The following is a 19,629-nucleotide window of genomic DNA, read 5'->3' as shown; positions in this document are numbered from 1 at the left end:
GGAAGGAAACATTCTGGTGTTGCTTATAGAAGCTGCCTCTCTGTTAGCCCTTATTACATTCTTGGCAGGACTGTTTCAGGAACTTCTCTGGAGTTTTTTCCCCTTCCTTTGCTGGTACTTTGCTTGTGTGGAGTGACCATTCAAAGTTACAATGGCACTGAAAAAAGTGACTTATAACCATTTTTCACACTTACGGCTGTTGCAGCATCCCCACAGTTATGAGAGGCCAGGCACGGAGATGCGTGCCTCGATGTGAGTGATATTGAATTGGCCACGCCCAAACTATTAATAACATGACCACCAAGACATATCCACCCAGTCACATGACCACCAAGCCACGCCCACCAACTAAGCTATGCCCACAGAACCAGTTGTTAAAAAATTTGAATCCCAACCTTGCTGCAAATGTTGTTAATATCAATATGTCTATTGATGGCTGATTTGTCAGAGTGCCAGGCTTTTAGAACTTTCCTGGCATTTTTCGACTTGCCCTGGTCTAGGATTGTCACATATTCCCAATTGAAACTATGGTTACATCTGCCTATATTTTGTGAAATTAAAGAATTTTAAAGTATAATAGAACAACAACAACAAAACAATATCTAAGTATGTTAGCCATATTTCATGGAATAATCCAAAATTCATGGATTGACAGTACACACTATCACAAATCTTAATTTACCAGCCGTTATTGCTGAGTTTCAGGAACATTCATAGGGAAAGCATCAACAGTGTCAAATCTTAGAGTCAAGCAGGTGATCAATGATATACCTAAAAGAACACTCATTGCACAAATTACAAAAAAGTGGACCTTAATTATACTGGTTACTTCTACCATTTTCATGCTGTTGGACTTTTTGCAAACATCGTTTGCTAGATTGCCACAACATTCTCTATGAAACCAGTTATATTTCTCAGTCTGCTAGCTGTAATCTTATTTTCATTTCCCAGGGAGAAAATCCCACTGAAATATGAGTAATCCTCAAGTTATGACCAGAATGTAGCCTGTCCATCATGGTTGTAATTCATGATGGTCATAAAACAGGTCAATCAGGTGACCGACCTGATTTTATTACCTTTTTTTGCCATTGTCATTAAGTGAACACAGTGGTTATTATCCCAAAGGTGCTTTTTCAAGAGGCAACTGGACTTTCTTTGTTTTTCTTTGAAGATGTTTCATTTCTCATCCTCAGCTGAAGAAGAAGCTTCTTAAATGAGAAGTGAAACATCTTCAAGATAGAGCAAAGAAAGTCCAGTTGCCTCTTGAAAAAGCAGAATAACCATGACCTGGGTAACTGTGACTCTCCATAGACCTTGGTCATTTTGTAAAGCAATGTTTCACTATTTTGCGAAAAACCAGAAGTAAATAGCAATAGCAATAGCACTTAGACTTATATACTACTTTATAGTGCTTTACAGCCCCTCTCTAAGCAGTTTACAGAGTCAGTATATTGCCCCCAACAATTTGGGTCCTCATTTTACCCACCTCAGAAGGATGGACGGCTGAGTCAACCTTGAGCCTGGTGGGACTTTGAACTGCCAAACTCTAGGCAACTGGCTTGCAGTACTGCACTCTAACCACTGCGCCACAGAAGCTCATAAATGCAGAGCTTTGGCAAAACCATTGTGAAACATGTCAGTCACGTGATCACGGGATGCTGCAAATAGCTATAAATGAGGCCTGGGTGCCAAGCATACGAAATGTGGTCATGGGACCATGAGAGGAAGTAACTGTTGGAACTTCAAATCCAGTTCATAAGGTACCTGTCAGAACTGCAAACAGTCACTACTATATCTACCATTTGTAAGTCAAGAACTACCTATAAAGATGTATAGTATAGTGTAAGTTACATTACTTTAAGCTATATTACATTATTTTAATCTGTACTCTAGATTTTGTTGCTAGCTCTAAAAGGAGAACTGGTTTTTTCCATATGAAAGATGAATTTTAACAGCATCCAAAGGTACGTAATAAATATCCTTTCATAGTATCAGATGCCAAGTTCGAGGAGGTCTTCAGGTACTACTCAGGTAGATATAAATATCTAGATGGATATGAACTATTACGTTATCACAATGCATGACTCAGCCTGGAGAGCCAATTTATTTTATTACATTTTTCTATTTTTAGTTGGTAAAAGATGAAAAGAAGCAACTTGCTAAGCCGAAGATCCCGCTGCCAGAACACTTACAGATCCGACCTGTGACACCAGTGGAAAAATATATTAAGGTTAGATATTTGTGAAGTAGTTTCAAATGACAGCACATCTGTTAAAAAAACAGTACTTTTTCAGAGGCCATCTTAAGTTTGAAGTAAAGGTTGAAATCATAAGAACAAGTTTTAAAACACTCAAGATAGGAAAAACTTCCTTTGGGTGTTCTAATTATTGGAGAGGTCATTGCACAACTTTAGATAATGCAAATAAATTATTGTTCTCTAAAACCTACAGTTTTATGTAACGTAGATTCATCATGTTAGAAAAAAGATCAGAATTGGGAGCCCTTGTCTTTTAAAGTTGCTTTTTTCAGATCTGTGTAAACCAGGAGTCCCCAAACTCTTCAATTCATTGGTGTAACAGTAGTGCATTGGGAAAATCTGCAAGAAATACACAACTTCCCTGCAAGCAAGAATTGGTGGGAGCACAACATGGACAATGTTATAGAAAAGGAACAAGATCTCTTTTTTTTTCTCAAGGTTTCATGCATTCTTCACTTTAACATTGCATTTCAATTCCAACGCCTTCCAGATGTGTTGGATTCTGACTTCCAGAATTTCTAGTTAGCACGTTATTTTAGACAGAATGGGGATGGTTTTTAAACATATTATCTCAAAATTCTGGGAGCTGCGCGCTGGGAGAGCACCGTTCTGGGAATGACCGATCTAGATTTATTACAAATTTTTATTAGAGCTTTTCATGAAAAGAGATCCTATATTTTATAATCTAAAGCAATCCCACCAGGTTTGCTGAGGAACAGTTCCCCAGGATCAAGCCAAAAAAAAAAAAAAAAAGCTTTCTATCTGTAGAGATTCATCCTGTTTTATTGCACTACCGTATTTACAACGAGGGAATTCCAGAGACCAGAAAAGAAGGCCTACAGGCACATTCATGTTTCCCAAAAGCACAGGAAACATTCTTCACAGCCTGCATTCTTTGCCCTTTGTTGCATCTGCAGCTTGCTTCTTGGCATAACATGTGCGCTGGCAGTCTGTAAATAAAGGGATCTGGACTTCAGCTTTTCCATGCATCGTTTACAAGAAATAGCTTGCTCATCAAAAAAAAAAAAAAAAGCCAAACAAAAGGGGAAAAAACCCACATAGATTTGGGGATTAGATGGAGGACAATACGATCCATTTAAACAGCTGTGGCTTGCAATCGTAATTTATTTTCTCTTATGAGCATGAAAAGCCACATCTATCCCTTCCCCTGGATGGTCTAGGCAAAAAAGGCTTCAGCCCCTTTGTGCTTCCTCGGATGTAGAGCAGCATGGAGGCACGCAGACATAATTGCCTCCATTGTTTCCCTCTGTGGGTGGTGCGCGTGGCCACGAGGAAGAAAAGAAAGACGAGGCAATCCTTTTCAAAGGGAAATGCTCCACCTTAAATATCACCGACATTTTCTCAGCTTTGGCTCAGGAACAAAGCCAAAAGGGCCTTGGCAACAGAACAAACCAAAACACTGCTTTCTTTCCTTGCGGATTGCTGAGCAGGGTAAGTCCCCAGAGGTTAAAAGTGTTACGGGAGAGAGGACATTCCACATGCATTATGGAAGTAATTCAACCCAACAAGCACAGCAGTGGGGGGGGGTGTGCTGAGATGAAGAAGGAGCTTCAATCTTTATTCCATGCCTCCTTCTCCTCCCACACCCTCCTCTAGATCATCCATTAACCTCTTTCATGTTTACTAAAATTGAGAGATCAGCACATTTCCCCAGCTGATGTGCTCCAGATGTGTTTGACTGATGAAGCACAAAACCCCCAGAGTTTGCCCATGTTGAGGAAAAAAGCCTTTTGGCACCTCAACATGGCCCAGATGTGGCCTGACATCATTTTTCTGTGGTCTGTAATCGCTAGGCACCATCTCAAATTCTGCCCCAAGAATGAGAAAGGCTAACCTGTTCCAATATCTAAGGGGCTGCCACAAAGAAGAGGGGGTCAACGTGTTTTCCAAAGCACCTGAAGCAATGGATGGAAACCTATCAAGGAGAAAACCTACTTAGAATTAAGGAGAGGTTAGAACAATCAATCAGTAGAATAAGACTATACTTTCAGGGATCATTTCTATAGTACCCAGCTAGAGAAATGCACTCGAAAGTGATCGGCTGAACTTGCTTCCAGAAATTGTGGGTGCTTCAACCTTGAAGGTTTTTAAGAAGAGATCGGACAACCTTGTTTGTCTGAAATGGTTAGGGTTTCCTACCTGAGCAGGGAGTTGGATTAGAACAGGGGTCGCCAACCTTTTGGACCTTAGGGACCACCAAACTCATAATTTTAAATCCTGCAAACCACTAATATGAATTTTGACTGACGGTGGCTTGCTGACATTGGTGGGAAAGTCTGTCTCATATTCCAGAGCTGCAGTAGTCACAAGACTGGCCCTTTGGTCATCCTGGAGCAGTTGCTCCTCTACCCAGGTGCACCTGTCTGCCATGGACTGGAGGAGCTGATCTGGGATGACCAAAGGGCCAGTCCTGTGACTACTGCAGCTCTGGAATATGGGACAGGCTTTCCCATCAACCTCAGCAAGCCACCCCGAGGTGGATTTCCCTCCCCCGCCGTTGGTCTTACCTTCCAGTTCCAGCTCGCATAGCTCTACTCAAGATAAGGTTTGCACTTGGCCGAAGGGTGGGGGCCAGTGGGTGGGCAGGCCAGGTGAGCGGCGCAGCCTTGTGTTCCTGCACAGCCTGGATTAATTGCTTTGGGGGAATGGACATTTCTCTGAGGACCACTAAAATTTTCTGGCAGACCACCAGTGGTCCCCAGCCCACTGGTTGGCGACCACTGGACCAAGGTTCCTTCCAACTCTGTTATTGTGTAGAAATAGCCCTGAGATGGACAGAATACTCTCTTACAATGCCTCTAGGGAGACAATTGGAAGAATCAGGAAATGAGAATCTGTTGTCAGGATAGGATAGGCAAGGCATAAATAATAATGCTGTTCATGACATGGGTCTCTTAGTTGTGTTTATCTCTAGGTTTTTCCTTTTTAACTCATTACATTTGGGTTATGTGATATAGGAGTAAGGACACCTAAACCAATGATCAGAATATTGCAGATAGATGAACCCCATCTCTGCTGGAACCGTTCAATTGGCAGGTGTTTTCTTGCAAGTTGGTGAGGTGCAGAAGAGAGAGGGACAGCAAAGCTGGAGGAAACCAAACAATTGTTTTCCTTATCATGCACCGCACGTGATTTCAGGACAACTCCATTAGCAGTGGGTCAGAATAGACACACAAGAATCAAGATAAGGATCAGCAATCAGGATAGCCAATTTCATGACCAATTCAAGGATGGGTGGATAGCTCTTCACATGACAGTTGGGGAAAGCCCTTAGACTGCATTAATTATCCTTCATGCTGAAGTCATCTTAATTAATAATCTTCCTTGTTTCTGTTCTTAGAGCTCATTAATTCCCTCCTTTCCCCGCCCCACAAAGAAATAAACTTTTGTTTTGTAGAAGAGCTTTAATATTTCCTATCTATCAACAAAGAGCCCCATTTTCATAGCAGGCCCTGGCTTCCATATCACTTTGACTAATTGTCCTGAAGTATTGAAGGAAGATTTTACTACTTGTGGAAAGTAGATTATTTACTTAAACATTTGTTTGAATGGGAAATATTTATTTATTTACAAAAAGCCAGATAGAACATCAACAACCTCAGAGACGCAGGTGATATCACTCTAATGGCAGAAAGTGAAGAGGAACTAAAGAGAACTAAAGAGGAGGGTGAAAGAGGAGAGCGCAAAAATGCCTTGAAACTCAACGTTAAAAAAGGGAAGATCATGGCATCCGATTCCACCACTTCCTGGCAAATAAAAGGGGAAGAAATGAAAGCAGAGACAAATTTTATGCTTTTGGGCTCCAAAACCACTGCAGAAGGTAGCTGCAGCCATGAAATTAGAAGATACTTGCTCCTTGGGAGGAAAGCTATGGAAAACCTAGGCAGTATATTAAAAAAAGCAGAGACATCACTTTGTCAACAAAGGTCTATAGAGTCAAAGGTATCATTTTCCCAGCCGTAATGTATATCTGTGAGAGTTGAGGAAGGCTGAACCACCGAAGAGTTGATGCTTTTAAACTGGGGTTGAAGAAGACTCTAGAGAGTCCCTTGGATTGCAAGGAGATCAGCCAATCCTAAAGGAAATCAACCTTGACTGTTCTTTGGAAGGACAGATACTGAATCTGAAGCTCAAATGCTTTGGCCATCTAATGAGAAGAGAGGATTCATTGGAAAAGACCCTGATGTTGGGAAAGATTCAAGGCAGAAGGAGAAGAGAACAGAGAATGAGATAGCAATAGCACTTAGACTTAAATACCACTTTACAGTGCTTTACAGTGCTTTACAGCCCACTCTAAGCGGTTTACAGAGTCAGCATATTGCCCCCAACAATTTGGGTGCTCATTTTACCCACCTCAGAAGGATGGAAGGCTAAGCCTGGTAAGATTTGAACTTCCAAATTGCAAGCAGTCGGCAGTCAGCAGAAGTAGCCTGCAGTACTGCACTCTAACCACTGCACCACCGTGGCTCATTGATTAAATAGTGTCACCGACACAGAGAACACGAGTTTGGGAAAACCCCAGGAGACAAGGGAGGACAAGGGAACCTACCCCCGAAGAATTAGACATGATTTCGTGACTGAACAACAACTACAAAAGGTAGAAGAACAAACTAATGACAAGTGCAACAACCAACCTTAGAACTGACAATGAACATAATAAATGGAAAGATAGATAAACCTTCTCCAGGGTAATCTGTCTCTAGCCTGGGCCCTTAGGCCTACCAGTGATGCATCTATTGTCACTATCATCAAGTTCATCCTCTTCACTACTGGTCATCCTCTTCTTCTCTTTCCCTACTTTTCCAGCATTATAAGCTTCTACAGACAACTTTTGCACAATACGTCACCTGCTTGAGCAGGGGGTTGGACTAGAAGACCTCCAAGGTCCCTTCCAACTCTAAGGGCCAGCTCTAAGTACCCCACAGGCCAGATTCAGCCCACAGGCCTTGAGTTTGATACCCCTGTTCTAAGTGGACATGAACTCCTGGGAGATCCCAAACCACCGTTTGAGAAATATTGGGATATGGAATATTAGAAGCTTTTTGCAGAAAGCAAGGAGGTAAAACCTATCATGTCCGGAATAGGGGTAATTGGCCGGCTGTTTATATGTAGTGCTTGTCCTACCATTGTTGATTGGGAGATTGTTCCTTCATTGATTGCTCTCTGAATGAAGTATTGTTTCTTCATTTATTCCTGTGTGAATGGAGTATTGTTTCTTCCTTGATTGCCGCTGTTTGTCTGATGCTGCTTCCTATTGAGCTGGTGGTTAATTAATAGTCATGCATTGAGGAAGGGGATGCTTAGAGCTGTTTGCCCCTTTCTCTGACCTTTGGCTGATTCCTTTTTTCAACTGGCTGCAGATGACGCTTATCTCAGCTTGCCTGCTAATGGCTGATTTGTCAGAGTGCCAAGGAATTCTCTTGCATTTTTGGATCTGGCTTGGTTCAAAACAGAGTTAGCTTGGGGCTTCTGGGTGTTGCAGTCCACAAGTCTTAAAGTTGCCAAGGTTGAACACCCTTGGTCTAAAATAACTGCTGTCTCCTCATTGAAATTTGTCAATCTTGAAGTGCTTTCATATCACACCATCATAATTTTCAATCAGAATAGAGCTGGAAGAAGACCTTGGAGGTCTTCCAAGTCCAATTCTCTGATCAAGCAGGAGACCCTATTCCCGGGATGGCGAATCTATGCCACGCGTGCCAGAGGTGGCATGCAGAGCCCTCTCTGTGAGCACGCACGCCATTGCCAGCTGGCCTTCGGGTTTTCAGTGCTCCACACGTGTGCACACATTCCGGTTTGAGCACTCCGTGCCAAAAAGGTTCACAATCACTGCCATATAACATTTCAAACAGGTGGCTGTCCAGTCTTTTTAAAAAACCTCCATTGATGAAGCACCTACAACTTCTCAAGGCAAGCTGTTCTACTGATTCATTGTCCTTACTGTTAGGAAGTTTCTCCTCCTAGTCCTTCTTTTCTCTAGACTGGCAATTTCTGCAAACGTTCTTCATGTTTTTCTCTCCAGGCCCTTCATCATCTTAGTTGATCTTCTTTGCACTTTTTCCAAAGTCTCAACTTCTTTTTTATAATGTGGTGACCAAAACTGGATGCAGTATTCCAGGTATGGGTCTTATTAAAGCTTTATAAAGTGGTACTAATACTTCATGTGATTTAGATTCTATGCCTCTATTTATACAACCAAGGATTGTATTAGCCTTTTTGACGGCTGCTGCACACTGCTGGCTCACCTTTAAGTAATTGTTCACTAGGACTCCAGGGTTCCTCTCACACAGGGGTGAAATTCAACCACCTTGGCCCAGCTCAGGAGAGGTGGTAGGGACGATTTGAATTGGTAAAAAATCACCCCTGGTTGCTATTACTATTATACTAAGCCACAACCACAGCCACGTCCCCAGAGGTGGTAGGAAAAAATATTGAATTTCACCCCTATGCTCACAGCTTACTGTTTTGAGCCAGGTTTCACCTAATCTGTACTTGTACCTTTGGTTTTTCCTCTCTAGGCGTAAAGCTTTGCTTTTCTCCACAATAAATTTCATGTTTTGGGGTAGGGTCAAGTCAAGATGGTTTTGGGTCCTGAGCTTGTCTTCTTGTGCATTGGCTATTCCTGCCAGCTTAATGTCATCTGAAAATTTGATGAGTTCCCCTTCTGTTCCCTCATCTAAGTCATTTTATGAAGATATTGAAGAGCACTGGGCCTAAGACAGATTATTGTGGTACCCCACTGCTTACTTCCCTCCATGTAGATGTAGTACCATTAATGACTACTCATTGAATATGGCATGCCAGCCATTTACAAATCCATCTGGTGGCAATGCGGTCTACTTTGTCGAATGTCTTGCTAAAGTCTCAGTATATTAAGTTCATGTTTTGCTGGCCTACCAATTTAGTCACTTTGTCAAAGAATGAAATGATTTGGTATGATCTGTTTTTAACAAACCCATGCTAACTACTAGTTTTAACTTTATTTGTTTTTAGATGTTCACAGATCTGTTTTTGATTATCTTTTCCAGTATCTTCCGTGGTACTGGTTCTGAGATAATACCTGCCAGCCCCTTCAGAATGCTGGGATGTAATCTGTCAGGTCCTGGTGATTTATATTCATCAAGATATAGATAGGTGTTCTCTTACCATTTTCTTGCTTATTTCAATTTTTATTTCTAGTCTGTCTTTTACGGATGTTTTTGATAGTTTGAGCTATAGTTTCTTCTCGCATGAAAACTGATGCAAAGATTGAATTAAGTAGCTCTCTTTCTGCTTTCACAACTTGTGACTATTCGTGGATATTTTCTTGATAATCTTCTACCTAAAATTGACGGGGTTAGTGGCTGACTGAGTTAAGCATGTTATGGGAAGGAAGCTAGCTTGTGGGGATAATGCTCCCATTGCCTTTCATGTCACATCTGCTGAGACTTGAAGAGAACATTATATTTTTCTTGCATCTACTGATTTCTGTTGCTGCTGTTCAGTTTAAATGTTCACTGTATAGGTCAGTTGTGAATCATCACTGCAATATAATTGGTAAACAAGCTGATGGATACCAGCTAGTGATCTAAGTGCACAGTTCCCAGATGGCTCAAGAATGTCCTTTTGCTTCCCGCTATGAGGAGAAAGAGGGATTGTCAATTTAAGATTGCACCAAATGGATTATATAGAATGTGAAACCATTGTCTTTAATTATGGTGGCTCTCTCTAGCATAATTAGCTCCTAAATTGGAATAATCTGGATACAGTCTGCCTACTCCTGAATCCATTCTTTCTTCATATGATAAAACAACAATGGTTTCCAGATGTGTTAGATTTTCCCACACTGGGGGAAGTTGAAATGAGGCACAACTGAGCTAAGGGGAACACAAATATGGGGAAAGCTAGAGGAGAACATGTTGAGTTTAAGGATATTTAGGAGCCCTTATTTACTTAGGCATTTAAACATGAACAAGGTTGACACCGGATATTCAGCCTTAGTTTTACAGAGCAGTCCGGCTGCCTTTTCAGAGCATTCTGATAAATTCAACATTCCCTTGTTATTTGATTGGCAGGATAAAATTGAGGGTGGAATAATGTGCATTGCCTTCCCGTCCATTATTATTTTTAATTCTCTCCCACTGCTCAGGAATTAATTCAGCTTTCTGCAGTACATGACCTACATTCCTCCCCATACCGGGGGCATGGTAAAAGGTTGGTATGCTTAGCTCTCTTTCAGGTTCACAACCCTTTCCTCCCCGCAAGACCCTGATGGATCCTCCCCAGTGTTGATACTTCTCAGTCTGAATAGCCAGTCCTAGAACCCGAGAAAGAGGCATCAAAGGGAATTTCATATTAAATTTCCTCTTTACCTGCTGGAGCATTTTCTCTCTGCTTCTGATGTTGTGTGATAGCATCCTGGTGCCATATGACTGCTGTCTTATTGATATTGATGCAGAAGAAAATATTGAAAATTCAGAATAACATAGTTGAAAGGGACCTTGGAGGTCTTCTAGTCCAACCCCTTGCTCAAGCAGATGACCTACATCATTCCAGACAAGTCTCTTCTTAAAAGCCTCCAGTGATGGTACATCCACAACTTCTGAAGGCCAGCTGTTCCACTGGTTAATTCTCCTCACAGTTCGGAAGTTTCTCCTTAATTCCAGGTTGCTTCTCTCCTTGATTAGTTTCCAACCATTGTTTATTGTCTTGCCTTCTGGTACTTTGGAAAATAAGATGACCCCCTTTTCTTTGTGGCAGCCTCTGAGATTTTGAAATACTGCTATTATGTCAATCCCAGTCCTTCTTTTCACTAGATTAGACATATCCAGTTCCTGCAACCATTCTTCATATGTTTTAGCCTCCAGCTCTCTAATCATCTTTCTTGTTCTTTTCTGCATTCTTTCCAAAGTCTCAACAACTTTTTTATAATGTGGTGACCAAAACTGGATGCAGTATTCCAAGTGTGGTCTTACTAAGGCTTTGTAAAGTGGTACTAATGGTTCACATGATTTTGATTCTGTTCCTGTTCTCTATTCTATCGCTATCTATTCTATTCAATAGAGTCTTCCCCAACCAGAGAGGAATTGAGATTGCAACTTTACTGTTTCTGGAAAAAAAGGACAGTAAACCAAATGCCCCTCCTCTTCTTTCTTTTTAGAATGTGGTGATCCCATTTGCCACAAATATTTTTGACTCTTTTTACAGAGAATTATGCAAACCTTCAGAGAATGATAGGAATAGAATAGAATAGAATAGAATAGAATAGAATAGAATAGAATAGAATAGAATAGAATAGAATAGAATAGAATTCTTTATTGGCCAAGTGTGATTAGACACACAAGGAATTTGTTTCCGGTGCATAATTTTCCTATTACTAAAATGGGAAGTGTACCCTTCTTAGAAAACTCTTTCAAAGTCATATATGAGGTCTCGGAGCTGTAACAGGATAACAAAGAGATCCAGAAAATTCTAACTTTTTTCTATGGTCTACTGGCCATCTGTAGTTTTGCAGACCAGCTATGATAGTTCTGTGCACAATAAACCCTTTCAATATTTTTATTTTTGAATATAAATCAGTGAAACTAGAAACGAATGTTACCCTGGAGAGTGCTCTGTGCAGGACTCCACCCTTGGAACCCATGCCATCTTCCAGGTTACAGGTAGTCCTCAACTTACAACCATTCATTTAGTGACTATTTGAAGTAACAATGGCACTGAAAAAAGGTGACCTATGACCAGCCCTCTCACTTATAAGCACTGCAGCACCTCCCACAGTCATGTGGTCAACATTTGGCAGCCATTATGCATTTTACGATAGTTGCGGTACTCTTATTAGATATGTTGTTACTCCTGCCAGTTATCTTAGCCAGTTGGAGATGGTGAACAACGGAAAAGCATTGTTGCTCGCTCAGTGCCATGCACTTCCATCAGCCGTCCTGCACGACAAGTATAAAAAGATACTATTGACTGAAAGACTCTGTTCCCGTGGCTCAGGAGAAGTGGAGACCATTGGACATGTACTCCTTTGATGCTTTTTCTATAGAGATCCCAAAGGTGATTTTTCAAGAGGCAACTGGACTTTCTGGGTTTTCTTTGAAGATGCGTCACTTCTCGTCCAAGAAGCTTCTTCAGCTCTGAATGGATGGTGGGGAATGGAAGGATTTATAGTCCTTGCAGACAGCTGGTCATTTGCATTCTTTTTAGAGAGTCATTGAGGCCACTTGGAGGGTTATCTGTGTCATCAGAGTTACCTTAGAGGTGCAAATGAGTGTGGAGTCTTCTTGGAACTGTTGAAAGGACTGTGTTGTAGATTGGAAATAGATGTCGTATCCCTCCCCCTCTGTTAAGAGAAGGCTGTTCAATTTTGACATAGATGGCCTTTTGGATCCTTCTTTCAAACCAGCGGTCCCCTCTGTCCAAAATGTGGACTTTATTGTCTTCAAAAGAGTGGCCTGTGTCTTTTAAGTGCAGGTGGACTGCTGAATCTAGTCCTGATGTGTTTGTTCTCCTGTGTTCTGCAAGGAGTAGAAATCCTTCCATTCTCCACCACCCAGTCAGAGCTGAAGAAGCTTCTTGGATGAGAAGCAAAACATCTTAAAAAAAAAAAACAGGAAGTCCAGTTGCCTCTTGAAAAAAGCACCTTTGGGACAACCAGGGCCTGGATGATTGAGAATCACCATACGCATTTCTATAGATATATTGTTGTGGCCTGTCCACCGCTGGCCCATCTAGCAGCTGAATCAGAGGAGGAGGAGGCGTGGGAGTCAGGGTCAGCATCAAGGCAATCTGAGAGCTCCGAGGGGGAAGAGGGAATGGAGCTGTCAGAGAGAGAAAGACAGAGGCAGAGCCTGGGCTGTCCATCAGCCCTCAGATGGAGAATCAACAGCCCCCAGGTCTGGAGGTGACTGATGAGGAAGAGGAGGAATGGCTGGGTCCAGTGCCTGACTCATGGATGTGCAGAAGGCAGAGGAGAGGAGAGCAGTGGAAAAATATGGGCAGGTCCTTGGGACAGAAGACCACCACCGCTAGCAAAGCCCCACCCTAGCTCTGGGAATAAAAGGCAGAGGGTGGAGATGAATAGGTGTGGCAGACCTTTGGACAGACTGGTTAGCCTGCTGTGAGAGAGAGAAAGACATTTTGTGGGGGCTTCTGGCACTCGTAATAAAGGAAACATTTAGTTCACAACAGAAGGTTTGTCGTGTTTGGGAACCGGGTCACAACAGATATTTGAAAAAAACATATCCTTCCAATAATCGATACGTGTCCTGTTCGTTCCGACACTGCTTATCTCTAGTGATTGTTTAAGGATGAACAGCCTGGGATTACAGCGCAGGTGGCTAGATTCATGTGATGTGATGAATCCATCATAGCTACTGTATCTTACACAACTAATGTCGCAAACCCTTTTGCATTACTACTCTTCTGTGGTTTAGTATTTAATGACTATGGGCCTCACAGCTTAAGGATTGATAGAATAGAATAGAATAGAATAGAATAGAATAGAATAGAATAGAATAGAATAGAATAGAATAGAATAGAATAGAATAGCTTTATTGTCATTGCATTCCACAAATACAATGAAATTTGAAAGCTACTCCAGAATAGTGCCCCAAACACCACATCACAATCACACAACAGAGTATTTAAAAATTAAAATAATTAAAATAATAATAATTAAAAACCTAGTCTAAAACCTATCTAAAACATTTAGTAAGTTAAACAGTTTAAAAATGCCACTACATACATAGGACTAAATCACAAATGCACTGCTTGATTCAAGACAATTATTGCCTTGGAAAAGAAACTGTTTCTCAGTCTATTAGTCCTCATTTTAAGACACCTATAACGTCTCCCTGATGGTAACAGTTCGAAATATGAATGACCAGGATGAGAACGGTCTGTGGAGTATAGTTAGGCCATGTCTGTAACTGATGCCAAATTGTGGTTTTAATATAGATTTCACCTGGTATTTATTATTTTATTCTAGAATTCTTTTAAACTGAATATTCCCTGGGTGTTTTTAATTGTTCTGGTCTCTGGTCTTAGACTGTAATAAACTTGATTTGATTTGCTGGTTGCAGTGTCCCAGGATCATATGTGATCACCATTTATAATCTTCCCAGCCAGCTTCTGACAAGCAAAACCAATAGGGCAAGCTGGATTAACTGCCTGACTTGCTTAACAACTGCACTAATTCGCTTAACAACCATGGCAGAAAATAAGATCGTAAAATTGGGCATGACTCAATTAACAACTGCCTTGCCTGGTAAGAGAAATTCTGGCCCTAATTGTGTTTCATAAGTCAAGGACTACCTGTACCATCCCTGCATAATGTGTTTCTGTAATCTTCTTTTCAGATTAGACTTGCCATCAAGCCTAATCAAGATTTCATTCACCTATCAAGGGAGAAACTCTGGGCACTATTTTATACTTTCGCAGAATATGTCATTGAAAAAAAAATGCCTTTTTTTTTTTCTCCTGTCCCTCTAAATGAAAAATTGCTGTTGTTTTAAGAATCACGTTATCCACGGCAGCATTTTTTTCCCCTCAGGTTCATGCAGAAGTCAAGAAAAGAATGGCAGAGTGGTCTGAAGAGCTTCTTCCTAATACCTTTTAGGCGCACACAGCCCTCATATATATTCTGTCACCATTCGATTTCTTTGGGAGGAAAGGAATTAGATTCAAGCAGAGGCCCAAGAGCACCTACAGAGGGATTTTTAGCTATATATTTTTGTGGGTCTGACAAAATGCTGCTGACCTACTTAATTAAATGTGGTCTTGAATGCTGACAACCAAGATTTATAAAAATCACTTAGACCTTTATTGAAAAATCAATTATTTCTAACATGCAAGCAAAACAAAAATATATATGAATAAATAAATATGCCAAAGAGCAATGCTTGGTAAACTGACCATAATCAATATGGTTAAAAATACAGCCCACAACATTTTTAACATTCCAGCGTTCTCATCTTTGATTCCCAGGGTGAGATGCAGTCCTCAGTTCCTAAAGTTACAGAGCTGAGTCTTTTAATATTTTATTACTTGAAACTTTTCAACCAGCAAGTGGAACAACCAGTCCTGTCAAGATAACTCAGCATAGGTCTTGAACATATGCAAAACAAAATAATTATAATCAAAAGTGGGGCTTTTGTAATTAACTTGTTCTTAATAAAATACATTCAACAATAATATGGGCGCTTCTAGCAAAAATATAGTATAAAACTTAATGAAAAGTAAATAGGGATAGTTGTTGACTTATGATGGTAATTGAGCCTGGCAATTACAGTCATTAGTTGTGGTGGCCAAAAAGTGAGTCACCATGTGACCGGACCCATTTTTACAACCATTTTTGTGGCAGTTAAGCAAAGATGGCAGTCACTAAGCAAGCACTGCAGTTGTTAAGCAAACGCATTGTTCTCCGGTTTTTGTTGGAAATACAAAATAAATACTGGTTTCTAACAAAACCATCATAAATCACGGTCACATATAGGAGAAGAGCGGCAGAGCTGGAGGGCAGAGTTAAATGTGTCATTAGTTTAGAATTATTGCATTGCCACACGCGATCCAATCCTAGTCCCCTTTGTTTCCACTGACCGTTATTTAGCGCCCATTTAGTCTAAACCATTATATAGCTAAATCCTTGTGTACAAGTAACAATAATAAACTCTTCTGTGGTTTGAACTCAACAAATACTCCTGATTATTTGCACCTGATACCACAGGGCACCACAAACAGCCATAAAAGTGTGCCAATTGCTGATTGTCCAAAATGGAGTCATGTGATTGCAACAGAGGCAACATTGGAACTTTGAAATTTTGATCGCTTCTCAACTTCGTACTTGATGTGGAAAAGAATGAAAATTGGGGTTTTACCGATTAAACTGATAGATCTTTATGGAAATAGCTTGTTCGTATTACTATGAAAAAGCAAAAAGTTGTGATTTGATGTTAATGCCTTAATTTTACTGTAACAGAGTCAGAAGTCAATGCTTCTTTTTCTTTTTTTCTTATCTATCTTCACCTCTCTTTCTCTTCCCACTCCCACCTCCCACTGCTTTTCTATTTACTTTGTATTGTGTATTTTATAACACTTTATAATTCAATAAAAACTGTTGACTGAGAAATGTTGATCATGTTTCTATGGGGATGGAAGTGTGAAAAATGGCCATGTCACTTTTTTTTCAGGGCCGTTGTAACCTCAAACAGCCACTAAATAAACTGTTGTAAGTCGAGAACTACCTGTAGTAAGGACATTTCTTCTCTGTACATTGCTTAGAGAGGGCTATAAAGCAGGAGTTGCCAATCTTGGCAACTTTAAGACTTGTGGACTTCAACTCCCAGAATTCCTCAGCCAGCTGGCTGAGGAACTCTAGGAGTTGAAGTCCACAAATCTTAAAGTTGCCAAGGTTGGAGACCCCTGCTGTAAAGCACTGTGAAGCGATATATAAGTACAAGTGCTATTGCAATAATATGGGCACACCAGTTTTTCATTACAGTTATGATATTTGCTCCTTTTGATTTGTTTGGGTAGTTAGCTGTCTCAGGTTTGATTGATTATAGAAAAAAAACAGGGTGCAAGAGCCTAAATCTATAAATAAAACAAGTGCTCCTCACTTCCAGATCGTTGCATCCCCACCCGTTCCACAAACAACCCAAGGGTTTATCGGCTGGAGGTCTTCAGTTCCAGGCTTAGAACTTGAGCGTTATTATCAGATCAGAAGTTCCAAAGGTGCCTTTTACAAGGACTTGAAATGGCCAAATGAACCAACCGACTGACTTCATCCAGTATGTAGGCTGACTTTGGTTTCTTTTGCTTCCTTTTCTAAGCATCTTTCACCATTTCTGTTAAGGAGTCACTGTGCTATTAGCTAACCTGTTTGTGCGTCACCCTTGCAATGTTCAGGGTTAAAATTAATTATGGTACAGGAAGCGTAGCCTAGTAACAGCAGTATTAAACACCAGTTCTGTGCAATGTGTTATGTTACCTTACTGTTTTGTAACTGGAGCAGGTCCTCCTCTTGCTTCATAACAATTTGGGGACCCCAGAGAATTTTTAGCAGAATGGAGCAAAGGAAACCCTGCTTGGGATGCTCATTGAGATCCATATGATCTTCAAACCTGCCCCAACTCCAAATTCATTTTAGGTATAATTGCCATGCCTCCTGCCCTTTTGAGTTGGGACACACACCACACTAGTACTGCAAGAACCAAATAAAATGAATGTAGTTTAAAAAACAAACAAACATCTACTCCAAAAGAAGGAAAAACCCTAGCCTTCTCATGGATGAAATATGGTTCCATCTACTTTACAGCAGGGGTCTTCCAACCTTGGCAACTTTAAGCTTAGAGGATTTCAACTCCCAGAATTGAAGGCTTAAAGTTGCCAAGGTTGGAGACTCCTGCTTTACAGCAATCCTACTCACTCTGAGGTCTTCGCATCTCCAGAAATGCTATGAGCAGCCATCAGAAAGTTGTCTACTTCTACATTAAAATGTAACGTAGTTTGTCGGTTTATGTCATACAGCATTATCTGTAAATGATGGTTTAAGGCTGGATTGTGTGAGCCTAGCCAATTGTGATTTATTTAATATGTAGAGCTACACAAAATGTTTAGCAAAGAAGATGGTGGGAAAAGGGATAATGCTATCAGATCTGCGCTACCAAACACCAGGCATCTACTCAATGGAATCAAAAAGATACAGAAAATTAACACAAGTTTATTAATTATTTGATAGGCAATTTATATTTTGTACACCAAATGTGTAGTTTCTGTTCTTGTTCATGGCTGTGTTCATAATAACTTTGGTTAACCTGACTTTGTATTATTCTACTTAAATAAATTGAATCACAACCATATTGAGCCACAAAAATTCTAACCTAGGTTAATACATAGCAAGCTTGGGAGGTAATGTGAATGCAATCAGTGAGCTGGCTAAGCATGTTGTATGAACCCATCTACTATCTAATAGGGCTTCATTTGATTTTGCTGGGGATCTTTTGAGTCGTAATGAAATTCAGTTTTGATCAACTCCTTGAGATCTGCTAAAATTGTTTAGTTTTTGCCATCTAATGTGCACATGAACTGTGGAAAAAAGAAAATGGACAGCTATTAATAGATGTGAAAAAGAGATGGGCCAACCAAGAGGAGCTTGATCAAAGATTCTCCGAAACATAGAACAAACAACAGGGTAAGGAATTTACAATGCAATATACCAAAATTCAGCAAACAGAAGTTTAAATGCCTGTTCTCTAAAATTGGTGATCTCAATCAGTGACATGCACAATTCAGGTAGGACTCAGCAGACATGGAGTAAATCAATAAAATTAAGTCTTTAAAACTTGGGTAAATGAACAATGTTGAGATGGTAGTGTTGGCTGGTCTTTCCAATCTCAAAAGCTGAGTAAATTAGGTTAATCAAAAAGGACAAGAAAATTCAGGGGCTAGGCTAAGAAATTGAAAAAGAATCCAGAAGAAGTCAGTGGCATCACTTCCATATTGCTACAAGAATGTCCCCATTAAATCACCAGGAGTTTATCATCACCAAAAGACTTCTTTTGTGGAGAGAATTCCTCAGACAGCATAAGAAAGCTCACTTACCACTGACTTTTGCAGAGCTCAACTTTTACAAAGATGATGGACTAACAATATGTTGTTATCCCATATTCATGGGTTGCAAAAGAGGTTTTTGTGGTAAAACTTTGACCAGCCCTACCCACCCATATTCCTGAGCTTAAATGTGCCTTGAAAAAAGCTTTCAGAATTACGATGAAGAAAATAACTTTTAATTGAGAAGCAATAAACAAGATTTTACAGAATTATAAATAAAGTGCTTTTCTGTGTAAGTTTTTGAACACCTTTCCCAAGAACAATAATGTTTTTCAGGTTCAGATCTGGAAATGAATCATCATTTATTTGAATGACTTGTAGCAATAAAACATGATGTTAAGACTAAAAATAATGCATGTCTATGTCCATGTATTTTTGTTTTTTAAATATCAGGCTTTGGACAACAATGCAGGAAGATTTGCTGTTAAGTAGCATGCACTACAAACTATAATCACAGCCCCAACATCTATAATTAACTGTGTCTTTCAATGATAATATGAGCTTTGCATAATATTGATTTCCCCCAGATGTAATAACTTATCGATATATTGCACACTAATTTTTCCACATAGTATGGACATGCATGCATGCATTCAGTACAAAACTAATTGGATTTCACATCAAAGATCATTAAAACATTGCTCTTTGCAAAAGGTTAGAGGGGGAATTTCAAGAAAACAAGGACTTTCACTCTTTGAGTTCCACAAAGGAACTTATCTCTGATATCTATCTCCCTAAGTCTAGACCAGCACTGCCCAACC

General features: G+C 40.2%; 1 protein-coding gene and 1 pseudogene across 1 annotated transcript in view; both read left to right on the top strand.

Moving 5' to 3' along the window:
* The window catches only part of CIMIP1 (ciliary microtubule inner protein 1), a 30,877-nt gene extending 11,663 nt beyond the window's left edge, over positions 1–19,214 (top strand). Inside the window, exons 3-4 of the mRNA XM_026697288.2 lie at positions 2,132–2,230; positions 16,882–19,214. Of these exons, the coding sequence (XP_026553073.1) occupies positions 2,132–2,230; positions 16,882–17,037 (255 nt within the window). The 3' untranslated portion in view covers positions 17,038–19,214. The remainder of the gene's footprint in view (positions 1–2,131; positions 2,231–16,881) is intronic.
* Positions 4,254–4,426, top strand: LOC113434557 (small nucleolar RNA U3; annotated as a pseudogene).
* Positions 19,215–19,629: the final 415 nt, after the last annotated feature.

The sequence above is a fragment of the Pseudonaja textilis genome, chromosome 3, assembly GCF_049901715.1.
Source record: "Pseudonaja textilis isolate UNSWEBS1 chromosome 3, rPseTex1.2, whole genome shotgun sequence".
In the NCBI taxonomy this organism is placed as follows: domain Eukaryota; kingdom Metazoa; phylum Chordata; class Lepidosauria; order Squamata; family Elapidae; genus Pseudonaja; species Pseudonaja textilis.
The sequence above is the reverse complement of the archived record's forward strand: the minus strand, read 5'-3'. Positions and strand labels throughout refer to the sequence as shown.